The 12,757-nt window shown below is 32.7% G+C and overlaps 1 protein-coding gene across 1 annotated transcript in view; it reads left to right on the forward strand.

Annotated features, from left to right (window-relative positions):
• Positions 1-12,757, forward strand: part of LOC108362866 (protein rolling stone-like) — an 81,496-nt gene that overhangs the window by 24,806 nt on the left and 43,933 nt on the right. Inside the window, exon 4 of the mRNA XM_017616013.1 lies at positions 55-156. Within this exon, the coding sequence (XP_017471502.1) occupies positions 55-156 (102 nt within the window). The remainder of the gene's footprint in view (positions 1-54; positions 157-12,757) is intronic.

The following is a 12,757-nucleotide window of genomic DNA, read 5'->3' on the forward strand; positions in this document are numbered from 1 at the left end:
AAATTACATGGCAGCTATTAACCCTTTTATACATATGTATATGTATGTATGTAGCTGTACATCCTTTGGCGTTAAAGATATATTGGGCATCCTACTGGACCACTTTGGTTATGGCGACAGCCATAACATTCATATACTGGATATTTATTTTTCCAAGTGAGTATATACATATTGGACATATTCTTCAATGTATATTTATCAAAATTTGTAATTTTTGAAATTCTTTGAAAAATAGCATGTGCTTATCATAGGGCTGCCAGACGTCCTGGTTTTCCAGGACCCCCATCTAATTTTTAGGAGATTTTTTCTTTGAAAAAAAGGTTAAGCTTTCTGTCATAAGTAGTCGAAAATCGATGATGAAACATTTTTTTCTAACATGTTGAACAATATCTGGTGAGTTTACCTTCTTTCTGTTTAGTTTATTTGGTTAAAATCTAATTTTGTATCTTCAAGCAAATACCAAAAAAGTGCAAGTTCCTGAACAGGTACACCGCTGAGGTGTCACACATAATACGCAGTAGATAATTTCAGGAGTTAAAATCTCTTCAAAAAGGCACTTCTGAAAGTCATTCCTTTCTCCTTCCTTTTTTGTATGGAGTGGCACAAATTGAAGGGCTTCTGCTTTCGCTACTCAAAGAAGAGCTTCCAGAAGGGCTTTTGTAGGACACACTTCTGAAGGCATTTTGAAGGAGTCCATAAAAATCATACTTCTTTAAGGAATTTAAACATTTAAGGTTGAGATCAAATATGTTTTATTGAGACTTAAAATGCTTATTGAATGTTATTTGTAGGAAGACAGAAACATGCACAAAAAACATAATTATATGATCATTAAAATGACTCCAAAATATTAAAAATATGCTTGATATATGCCCCAAAAATGTATATAACGAACATTTTTTTCGATTAAAGCATAAAAATTTCTTGTACATACATATAAAGTCAAATTGAAAAATTTGCTTGTGAATTTTGAATCGTTTGTGTATATTTTTTGGCATAATAGTACCTTAAAAGAGGGTAAATTACACCTTGTTTAATTCACATTGCATACATGTATGTACGGAGCTTAATAGATAAAAAATTCTCCAGGTGGAAATATTGCCACATTTTATTGAAGTGTTGCTTCACACAAAATATATTTGTTGCTGATATTAAGCACTTACAATAGATGCAGAATAAAACTTCCTGCTCAATCCGCAACACATCTGGAGCTGGATTCTGTAACTGTGAGAAAATGTAGTGTATACCGAGTGCAAAGCTCACAACCATGATACAATAATTTTTAGAATGTAGTTTCACTTCTTCTTCTTATCCGCCATGTTAGCTATCTGACTGAAAACGTGTTTCGTATTTTTTATTGTACCAAATTTTTCAAAAAAAAATCCACCTTTTGACGTTGGAAAAATAAATAATAATTTTCGAATATTTTTAAATATTTTTCTTCATAAAAAGTTAACTGCTGCTTTCGTGGATATTGCAACACACGGAATAGGTGTAAGGATGCAGCTATAAGAGCCACCGCATACCACAGAGTTTATCGGCCGCCTATTTAAATAATAGGGCTCGCTTGAAATATGTACATGAAGATGTATGGAGGTGCGCACACTCCACCAGCTTAATCGCTCCGACCAATAAGTTGTGGTGCAATGGAAAGACTAGCGAGCCCATCTAAATCGGCGGCCGATAAAGTCCGTGGTGTGCGATGGATCTAATCCATTATAAACAAGAAATATTGCCGTTATATTTTCATTTTTATGGGGGAAACTTTCCATTATGGCCGTTCGTTAAAGGTGCGGTGGGCGAAGGGGAGTGGGCGTGGCACCTCAAACCGACCTTTTTGGAGAGCGAATGAACCGCCATTGACAAAAATGCAACCCCCGACCACCTAGGTCCCCTATGGTTCCCTAGGGACCCCTTAGAAAAATGGCCAAAAATCGCAATTTTTACTTGCGTCCACAGTATTTTTGCGTAGAATCCCTTTCTGCGTAGGCGGCCTTCGGCCGCGCTTAGGGATTATAACCCTTATTATGTAGAATTCTCCTTTCTGTGTGACCTAACTGGGGCTACCGCCCCAGTGATGAAACCTTGGGAAAGGATGAGGTAACTAGAATTCCCTTTCTGTGTGGTAAACCTGAGGCTGCCGCCCAGTAATGTCTATTTTGGTTACTGGGTGTTTTATAAAAATGTCTTGTAACGGGTGATTTTTTAAGAGCTTGATAACTTTTTTTTTAAAAAAAACTCATCGGTTCTTTATTTGAAACGTTAGATTGGTCCATGACATTTACTTTTTGAAGATAATTTCATTTAAATGTTGACCGCGGCTGCGTCTTAGGTGGTCCATTCGGAAAGTCCAATTTTGGGCAACTTTTTCGAGCATTTCGGCCGGAATAGCCCGAATTTCTTCGGAAATGTTGTCTTCCAAAGCTGGAATAGTTGCTGGCTTATTTCTGTAGACTTTAGACTTGACGTAGCCCCACAAAAAATAGTCTAAAGGCGTCAAATCGCATGATCTTGGTGGCCAACTTACCGGTCCATTTCTTGAGATGAATTGTTCTCCGAAGTTTTCCCTCAAAATGGCCATAGAATCGCGAGCTGTGTGGCATGTAGCGCCATCTTGTTGAAACCACATGTCAACCAAGTTCAGTTCTTCCATTTTTGGCAACAAAAAGTTTGTTAGCATCGAACGATAGCGATCGCCATTCACCGTAACGTTGCGTCCAACAGCATCTTTGAAAAAATACGGTCCAATGATTCCACCAGCGTACAAACCACACCAAACAGTGCATTTTTCGGGATGCATGGGCAGTTCTTGAACGGCTTCTGGTTGCTCTTCNCGAACCGAACACTGATTTTGGTAATAAAATTCAATGATTTGCAAGCGTTGCTCGTTAGTAAGTCTATTCATGATGAAATGTCAAAGCATACTGAGCATCTTTCTCTTTGACACCATGTCTGAAATCCCACGTGATCTGTCAAATACTAATGCATGAAAATCCTAACCTCAAAAAAATCACCCGTTATTTAAAAATGTGTATATAAAAATGTATTGTGCAAATGAATATTTAACATATTTCAAGCGAAGAAACGCAAATGAAAATTGTGCTTTTTGGCAATTTTTCTAAGGGGTCCCTAGGGAACCAGGGGACCTAGGTGGTCGGGGGTTGCATTTTTGTCAATGGCGGTTCATTCCCTCTCCCGAAATCGTTCACTTTCCACTTCCACGTATTCACTACGGTTGAAAAAAATTCGGGCAAATTTGTTTTCAGGCGAAACTCACGATAAGGGACATTGTTATTAACTTGAATTGCATTTGAACCATAGAAAATAGCCTTATTTCATAGTACGGATAAAATAAACGTGCATCGAAACAACGTATATATTTGAGTATACATAATATCTAGGATGGTGCCGTGACAGAGTCCCAAGTGGCATAACCCCAATTTTAAAATTTTTTACTTTGGGTTATGCCACTATGAGTCAAAATTTCTTAAGCGGGCCACTAAAAATCTACTATTCGATTTGTATGTATCCATTAACATTTTTTGGAAGGTTTATAAGTTAAAAGTAATGCCCTAAAACGATTTTTGAAAATTTCAATTTTTCAAAAATTTATCAGGGATTGAAAATTTAGAAATTTTTTTTTAAGTACAATATATCAGCAAATAACTATTGAATCTCAATAAAAATTGGATTGTATGTTGAAAAATAGTAGGAGAACAGAAAAAAAATTAATTCACGTAAAAAAAATAGTTTATAAATAATTAATGTTACAATAAACAAATGGTAATTTAACTAACTTCTCGGTGTTGTAGAAAAAAATGTTTTTTTAGCAAAAATATTCATTTAACTATTAACTAAATGACTGCACAAGAAAATTTTAGTGCTATCTTACCAGAAAAAAGATCTGATCGATTTAACGTGTTAGATAGCGGCCAGGGCGGATGCACTAGGCCGAGCGCTGCGATTACCTAGCTTTAAGTAAACGCAAAAACAAATGACAATTGCACGCTTTGCTTGCATTTGTTATTTCGCTCGCATTAATTGTTTTATTTTTATCATGGAGCCACCACATAAGTGTTGTAATCCTTTCAAAAAAAAAAACGCAAAAATTATTGCGTAAGAAAAAATAACATTTTTTATCTGAAAAATGTGATAAAAAGATTAGTGGTTTACATGGTTCATTCGTTTGTGCTTCGTGTAAAAGACGACTGTATGAAATGAAAAATTCCACTCGATTTCAAGATTTAAATAAACAAGAGCAGGGTGTAGAAAATTGTAACTTACAGAGTGATGAAGACGAAGAAGAGTTAGAATTATCACATGTTTCGAAAGAAGATAAAAACTATGAGTGTAAATATGTTGATGATATGAATAAAATATTAAAATTAGCAGCTGCGGTTCATGAAGCTATCATAGTTAACCCTGCAAAAAAAAATTAAGTTAAATATATCTGAGCAGACAGTGAAATTCTAAAAAAATCTTTAAACAGTAACAATTCAAGTATTCTGACCGATAACGGTTGTGATGATTGGATAAGTGATTTTAAAATAGCATTGTCAAATGCATCGACGCGAGGAGAAAAAATTGTTTTATTTACAACATTACCAGTGAAGTGGTCAACTAGAAAAATAGCTAGAGAATTCGGCGTGAGCAGACGTTTAGTTGTTTCGGCTAAAAATTTAAAAGAAAACAAAGGATACTGCAGTCAACCTGATAAGAGAGTGCGTCGAGGTATGAGCTCGGATCTGACCGAAAAAGTGAAAGACTTTTACCTTTCTGATAACGTCAGCAGAGTAATGCCAGGTGTAAAATGTTTTAAGTTCATCAATTTTCAACAAAGTTGATGGTAAACGTCAACACGAAACAGTAAGCAATACTAAATATTTTGATTAATTTATAAATTATTTAATTTAAAAAAAATAGCTATGTTATGATAATAATTTATGTATAAAAAGCTTTTTTATAATTTTTTTCAATCTTTTATTTATTATTAATTATTTCGAATACTTATTTAATATTTAAAGTAAATAAGATTACTTTTTTTTAGAAACGTTTGCTGTTGGGATATCTCGATGATTTACACTCTGAGTTTGTAAAAGAAAATCCTCATTTAAAGATTTCTTTGTCAGCTTTTAGACTTTTAAGAGCCGAGCAGTGTATCTTAGTGGGTGCTAAAGGTACACACAATGTTTGCGTGTGCAAAATACATGGCAATATTCGATTAAAAATGAGAGGAATGAAAGAAGAATTTTTACGTAAAATATTCGATTATCGAGATACTTACAGAGATTATTTAGAAGCAGAGGTGTTAAAGAATGCAGTCTTCGTGACTTTAAATCGTTGCAGTCACATTCACTGACTAAGGCTTATTAACTGCAGCCAAACAATCACATGTTTGACTAAAGACTGCAAATTTGAAGTCATTAGTATTTTCTGTTATTCATGACTAATTAGTCATTTTTGCAGTCCGAGGTGAATAATGAAGTTCTAAAGCAATCTTTGCGCGCACTTCTTCATAGAATTATAATACTTATTTGTTTGGAAAATAAGTAAATGAGTATACAAAAAGCCTAACTAAAACCCCAGTAGTTAATATATAAAATATTTAGAAAATGTCAATGAATTCCAAAAACTTCCAATGCAATAAATTTGTATTTATTATATGTATGTACATAATATGTAAGTATTATGTACATGAAAATACAACAAAGTGCATGAGAACATGTTTACTTAGTTATACGTCTCCGTTAACTTTTAGCAACAGCAATTTTTCGAACTTGTTGTCAGAAAGCGTTCCACGGCGTGGGGTATTCAGTAAGGAAGCAAACGAAAAAAGCCTTTCTACTGCGGCCGAAGATGGCAAGGGTGTATTATATTTAAGGTACGCTTTCTTAATAATCGGGTACCGGTTAAGCATAGTAATTTCGGTAGTTTTGTCTACCATATACGACAAAAACTCCTCCTCGACAGAAGAACAATTGGTGATACTCTGAGCCATGGAATCGTCTGAAAAAGAAATTTAAAATTTATTTACTTATTTTTACGGTTTTAACTAGTCATTACCAGTCAAAGAAAAATCAAAAAATTATTAGGTTCGCATGGTGTTTTGTATTGAATAGGAATGATATTAGAGTCGAATTCCTCAGATAAGATATTTTTTACTAAATCATTGATTTCCTTAACTTTGTCAGTATCAAACGACGAATTCAAACACTTGACCCACTTTGTCTTAATGTCTGGACAAAGTACCGCAGCTATAACAGCGTCGTTTGAATTTTCCTAATCATAATATTTACGAAATCTCTTTTGCAATGATTCTTCCAATGAAGTAACTATGTTATCAAAATTTTTTAATATGCTATTTGCTCGAATCTTCCGATATTTTGTTCTTAGCGTCGCCAATGTAGGAAGAAGATAGCCATAGACCATTCTATTGTCTTGCTGCAAAAAATCAATCGCTTTTGATATCGGTTCTAACAATTTCAAATACTCGTCCAAATATTTAAAATCATTTTCGTGAAACTGTTTCACTTCAAGCTCTTCACAAAGCTCGTTTATATTTTCCTTATGGACATCAAACATTGAATGGAGTCGTACAATGAGTTCCACCTTGTCACAACCGGATATTTAAGCTGTGAACCCAATTTAGTTATAATCTTTTCAGATGATTTCGGTCTATTAACCTTACACCACAGATCGGAACACTTCTTAATCACCTACGTATGAACATATATGAAATCAAAATAAATATGTGTGGTTAATTTCCGATTAAATAGAGTAGATGGTCGAAAAAATTTTTATTCTAAATATTCAAGTAAAAAACTTGCGCACGGCATAAATACTTTTGTACTTAATACTTAATAAATACAATTTTGCCCAACACTGATTGCAAAACATCACAGAAATCCTACTTACTTTTTTATGCTTTTCGTAGATACTTGAATCACTTTTTATTAGCTGAACTAAATCCGTCGTGGCTACTAAGTTCAATGTGTGAGTTGCACACCTTATATGCTTTGGCAATGAGCTGTCAAAGAAATTGTTGGAAAATTCAACTGCATTCAATTCATCCATATTTTCCACTTCCTCAACTTCATCCTCCTTATGACATATTAGTGAGGGAGTACTCAATCCAAACTCTTTAAACGCCTTTATAAAATTGGAACCATTATCAGTTATAGTGGCAGACACATTGTTACTGTTAAGACCAAACTCTGCATGTATTNCCACGGAATCGTCGGAGGAAAAATCACTTATTGCGGAAGACATTTTTTATATACTTAAGTATTTTCTTTTTGTAAAATAAAAACGGTTTAAATGCAGACTAGTCTGTTCCGCTCGAATATTTTATTATGAAAAAAAATGAAAAATTTTTAACATAAGTCAATTCAATACATACAAAATATCATTTACTACTTATGTATGAGTAAATCATATTGCTACAGTTGGGATGTAGATCAGTTTAAAATCTAACAAACTCCACCTCAGCCCGAATGTAATTTGCACATTCTGAACGAAAGACTTGCGACACGAACTTTTCTCATTCTGTTCTTCTTAAGAACGTTCCCTAGAGTTTTGTTCGCATTTTTTTAAACTACCTTTTGTTTTCATGCATAAATAAACCAAAACCAGAATGCGTTCTCGATGCCTGAAAAAAATTCAAAGTACTGCAAAAGAATGCATTCCAATGGCTGAAATCAAATAACTAACAAAAAGTGACTGAAAGAATGCAATTCAATGGCTGAAATCAAGTGACTAACAAAAAATGAATAAAAAAGTGATTTATAAATCATAAATCAAAAAAAGAATAAAGACTAATTTTTTTTTAGTCTTAGTCAGGACTAACAAAAAATTATTGCAATCACTCGGGACTTCAATCAAATGAATAATTTAGTTAAAAATGACTGCATTCTTTAACACCTCTGTTTAGAAGCTATGGTTTGTTCCAAACCCACAGCGGATTGTTTTCTTGGTAATTGTAAAAATTGTCCAGCTACCGAAAAAATTCTGAACGATTTGAAAGAGTCTTTAGAAAGTCACGGCATTGAGAGTGTTTCTTTTAACCAATGGCTTACTACTGACAGGTATTGATTCTGCGAAATTTTCCAATTTATTTTTAATAATTTTTTTTTTTTATAAAAATATATTGCAGATGCCAATTGCTTCGTGAGACTGAAAAAGTTGATGATTTTTTTTAAAAATTTAAAGAAACTTTAGCGGATGTTTTAAAACACGATTTTATTGCTGAATCTCAAGGAATATATTTGTATGACGTTAAAAATTCTCTTCAACCAGGTGAATTTTTAGTCACACTTGACTTCTCAGAAAATTATTCATTCCATGTCCCAAATGCGATACAATCTCAACATTGGAGTAAAGATCAAGCATCATTGCATGTATAGCATTTTCAGTTTAAATGAAACCATTTTCAAATTAAGCGAAACCTTTTTCAAATTAAATGAAACCTTTTTCAGATTCAGTGAAACTTTATTCAAATTAAATGAGACCTTTTTCAGATTCAATGAAACTTTATTCAAATTAAATGAAACTTTTTTCAAATTAAATGAAACTTTATTCAAACGAAATGAAACTTCTTTTTTGGATTACTTTGAATTAGCTGTTACGTGTTGCTCTCCCTTACGGTCAAGGCATGTTAAATACAGTGTTGCCGTTTCGGTCCAATTGGACCAAAATTGGTGGTTTCATTTCTTAAAATAAAGCTCTGGTAGGTTGGTTGGTTTGCTGTGATTTTCGAGTGGTTTTGGTAACTAGGCAAATCATATAATTTATTCATTTTATAAAACTTCAAATATCTCTGTTTTCGGGAGTACATGTAAAGGATGATGTGAAAAGGAAAAGAGAAATGGGACATGTCAAAATTATTCTTGAACCGAAGTTGAATGTTGCCGTGATTAGACTGTGCTCTAATCCATAGGGTTTGTTTAAGTTAAAAGAAAATAATTAGACAATTGTTATGCAAATGCCAAAGTTTACATTTCGCTTAAGCGAGTGAGTGAGAAGGGAGAGTATTTGTGTGTGTTTTTACGTAGAAATCAAAAACCAACAGACTTCTTTCTACGTATGTAATGCTGTGCGTTGGGTAACAGCTTACACGCGAAGCTCATTTAACAGATTCCTTATGTGACAACTCTCAAGCAATGCCAAATATGCATAACAGAGCCTTTAGTGTTAGCCAGACATGGCGCAAACGGCTATTAATAGGTTAAGTTGATTTTCTGTTCCTTAATTTAAAAATGTTTAATACTTAATTTGAATAAAGTTTCATTTAATTTGAAAAAAGTTTCATTTGGTTTGAATAAAGTTTCATTGAATCTGAAAAAAGTTTCATTTAATTTGAATAAAGTTTCACTGAATCTGAAAAAGGTTTCATTTAATTTGAAAAAGGTTTCGCTTAACATGAAAAGGGTTTCATTTAATTTGAAAAAGGTTTCGCTTAACCTGAAAAAGGTTTCATTTAATTTGAAAAAAGTTTAATTTAAACTGAAAATGCTATATATGTAATATACTACAAAAACAATGATGCTGTGCGTAATCTCAATTTTGTTGTACTTTCGGAGTACGAAAATCACGATGCAACTGGAGTGCACTTATATAATTCGAAGTTAATTCAATTTTTGAAAGACAAGTTTGGTGAACGAAACACTAAAAAATTATATATTTTTCTGATGGAGCTGGATCTCAATACAAGAACAGATTTAATTTTTTAAATTTATTATTTCACGAAACAGATTTTTACGTACCAGCAGAATGGCATTTCTTCGCGACAGCGCACGGCAAAGGTGCTTGTGATGGTATAGGTGGTTGTGTAAAAAGAAACGCATACCGTGCCAGCTTGCAAGACAAAACAATAGTTACAACGAAAGGGCTTTTTGAATGGGCAAAATCATATTTTAAAAAAATTGAATTTAATTTCTGTTCTTTAGATAAATATATAAACAGCACGAAGAATGTTTGAAGGAACGGTTTGCTACAGCGAAAACCATTAACGGAACCCGTGCTTTTTATTCGTTCATGCCGTGTGATAATAATGCTCTTGAGTGTAAGATTATTTCTAATTATTGTAAAAGTTCTAAAATGAAAGTTATGAAATCTGTAAGGAAATAAATTCTAAATGTTAATAAATATTTGATAATTTCATTTAATATTTGCCCTTAAATTTAGCAATCTGCAGAGCATAGAAGTATGTCCGAAAAGCTCGGTGTCAGACGCAGCGCTCGGCCTAGTGCGTCCGCCTCGGCCGCTATATAACACGTTAAATCGATCAGTTTTTTTTCTGGTAAGAGAGCACTAAAATTTTCTTGTGCAGTCATTTAGTTAAACGAATATTTTCGCTAAAAAAAATTTTTTCTACAACACCGAGAAGTTAGTTAAATTACCATTTGTTTATTGTAACATAAATTATTTATAAACTATTTTTTTTTACGTGAATTAATTTTTTTCTGTTCTCCTACTATTTTTCAACATACAATCCAATTTTTATTGAGATTCAATAATTATTTGCTGATATACATATTGTACTTAAAAAAAAAATCTCTAAATTTTCAATCCCTGATAAATTTTTGAAAAAATGAAATTTTCAAAAACCGGTTTAGGTTTAACCGGTTACTTTTAACTTATAAACCTTCCAAAATATGTTAATAGATACATAAAAATCGATTTGGAAACCAAAAGAATTTGGAATGTACAAGAGTAATGATAAAAGGCATTGTTATCGAACCGGCTTTACATAAACTATTTTCTTGTCAACCATATATGTAATACAGTGAAAACCAGTTTTCCCCTTTTAAGTGCTCTTTTAAGATTCCTGCAAAGATATTCTAAACGGTAATTTTTAGCCAGTTAAACATACACATTATTACACTGAAATTTAATGGGCAATAAAAATGAGAAAAAGTTTGAAATTTGGATGCATTTTTTTTAAGTGTTCTTCGAAAGCTTAAGCTGAGGTTTATATGGTATTTGTTAGGAAATTAACTGTATTTTAATTGAAAAATCTTAAAAATTGACAAATAAACAGAAATGGCGTTTATATGGTATTTGTTAGGAAATTTACTGTATTTTAATTGAAAACTCTTAAAAATTTATAAATAAACAGAAGTGGCAAACAATATTATTCTGAATTTGGTCCTAAATGATATGTATGTGCAACACTGTGTCTATGTATGTATAAATATGAATAATCAATGACTTTTTAAAAAATTTAATTCTTGTAAAAATTACATACCATTGCTTTATCATTTTTTTTTTCTTTATTTGTTTATCTGTTTAAACAACTTTACGATCTTGGTTTTAAGCTACGTATTATTCATTAAATGTTGATGTTTTAATTAAGGATTTACATATTTATGCAAGTTAACAAGAAGGTGTAGCTACTTCAATGTTCGCTTAAGTACCCGCATCGAGGTACCTAAGCGGGTTCTTTTAAGTACCCAACCCGCCTAAGTACCTCAAAACGCTGACATTTTTCGTGAGGTACTTAAACGGGTTTTACTGTACTCCTATATTGGCAGTAAGAGCTAGTACCGTCCGAAAACACTACAGTACAGATATATCAATAAACACGTACGAAAGAAAAGGAACACATACGTTTATAATATGATTCAATAATTAAAGGTTAGATAATTATTGACTGCTGCGGTTTGACACTCCCTTACAAAAGGTTGAATTTACGAAGTACACAAAAAGGGGAAGAGTGAAATCCCTTGGTGCGAAAATGGTAGTAGCAAACTACGCAAAGTAGGCACTTAGTAGTGAAATTCCTTTTGTAAATTTTGATGTATTTGCAGGAAATTTGGTATTTTAAACGAAATATTTAAATAAATATTATCTACGTTAATTACGTAATTTATATGCTATTTAGCGGTATAAAAACCTCAAAAGGGCTCAAAATTAAAATAACACTACTATGAGTTTTATGTAGGCATCGAATTACAAAAAAAAAATTGTTTTCATCAGTTAAATGTGCTTTATATGCATATACAAATACACAAATTATACAAAAACGTATAATTCTATTTCAAATAAAAGCTGGACTTTTTGAAGCAAATTTTCAAAGAAGCAACACGGTGCCACTGCTAAGAGAGCAGTGCGAGAGAGACAACTGTCAGTTTATCTAACCTTTAATTATTGAATCATGCGTTTATAAATACCCTGCAAAAAAATCGACTAATCCGGGATGACTCCGGTAGCAATCGCAAAGGAACATGCGACTAATACCACTTTTGATCTCGTTATATGGAATGCACTGTTCGCTTTTGTTCGAGCATGTCCTGTGAAGAGACTATTTGTTATTTATTTTTTTTATAGCTCTTAGGAAAGTTTGTAAAACTTAAAACTAACAGAGGGGATAGCTTTGGCTGCTGAGGCCTTAAGCTATTCTGATGCTTAAGAGTAGAACATATGGCATACTTATTTTTACGTTAGGTATAATCCTTAAAGAAAGTTACATATCAAATAAAACAACTCTTTGAGGTAAAATTTTCGAGTGACGAAAGCTGAACTAGAAACACAAAATTTATGATATCAATTTCGCGACGAAAATTATACGCATTTTTTAACTGCCTTGGAAACGTAGGGAAAATCTTTTTTATTGATCCGAATCGTTCACAAAAGTTTTGTTTTTATACCCGAGCGCACTTGTGCACAAGGGTATATTAATTTTGTTCACATAACGGTTGTTTGTAACAGCCAAAACGAATCGAGATAGATATAGACAAATGTATACATAAATGATCAG

This window comes from Rhagoletis zephyria, unplaced genomic scaffold, assembly GCF_001687245.7.
Source record: "Rhagoletis zephyria isolate East Lansing unplaced genomic scaffold, Rhagoletis_zephyria_1.1 Rzeph_scaffold_01127, whole genome shotgun sequence".
Classification (NCBI taxonomy): domain Eukaryota; kingdom Metazoa; phylum Arthropoda; class Insecta; order Diptera; family Tephritidae; genus Rhagoletis; species Rhagoletis zephyria.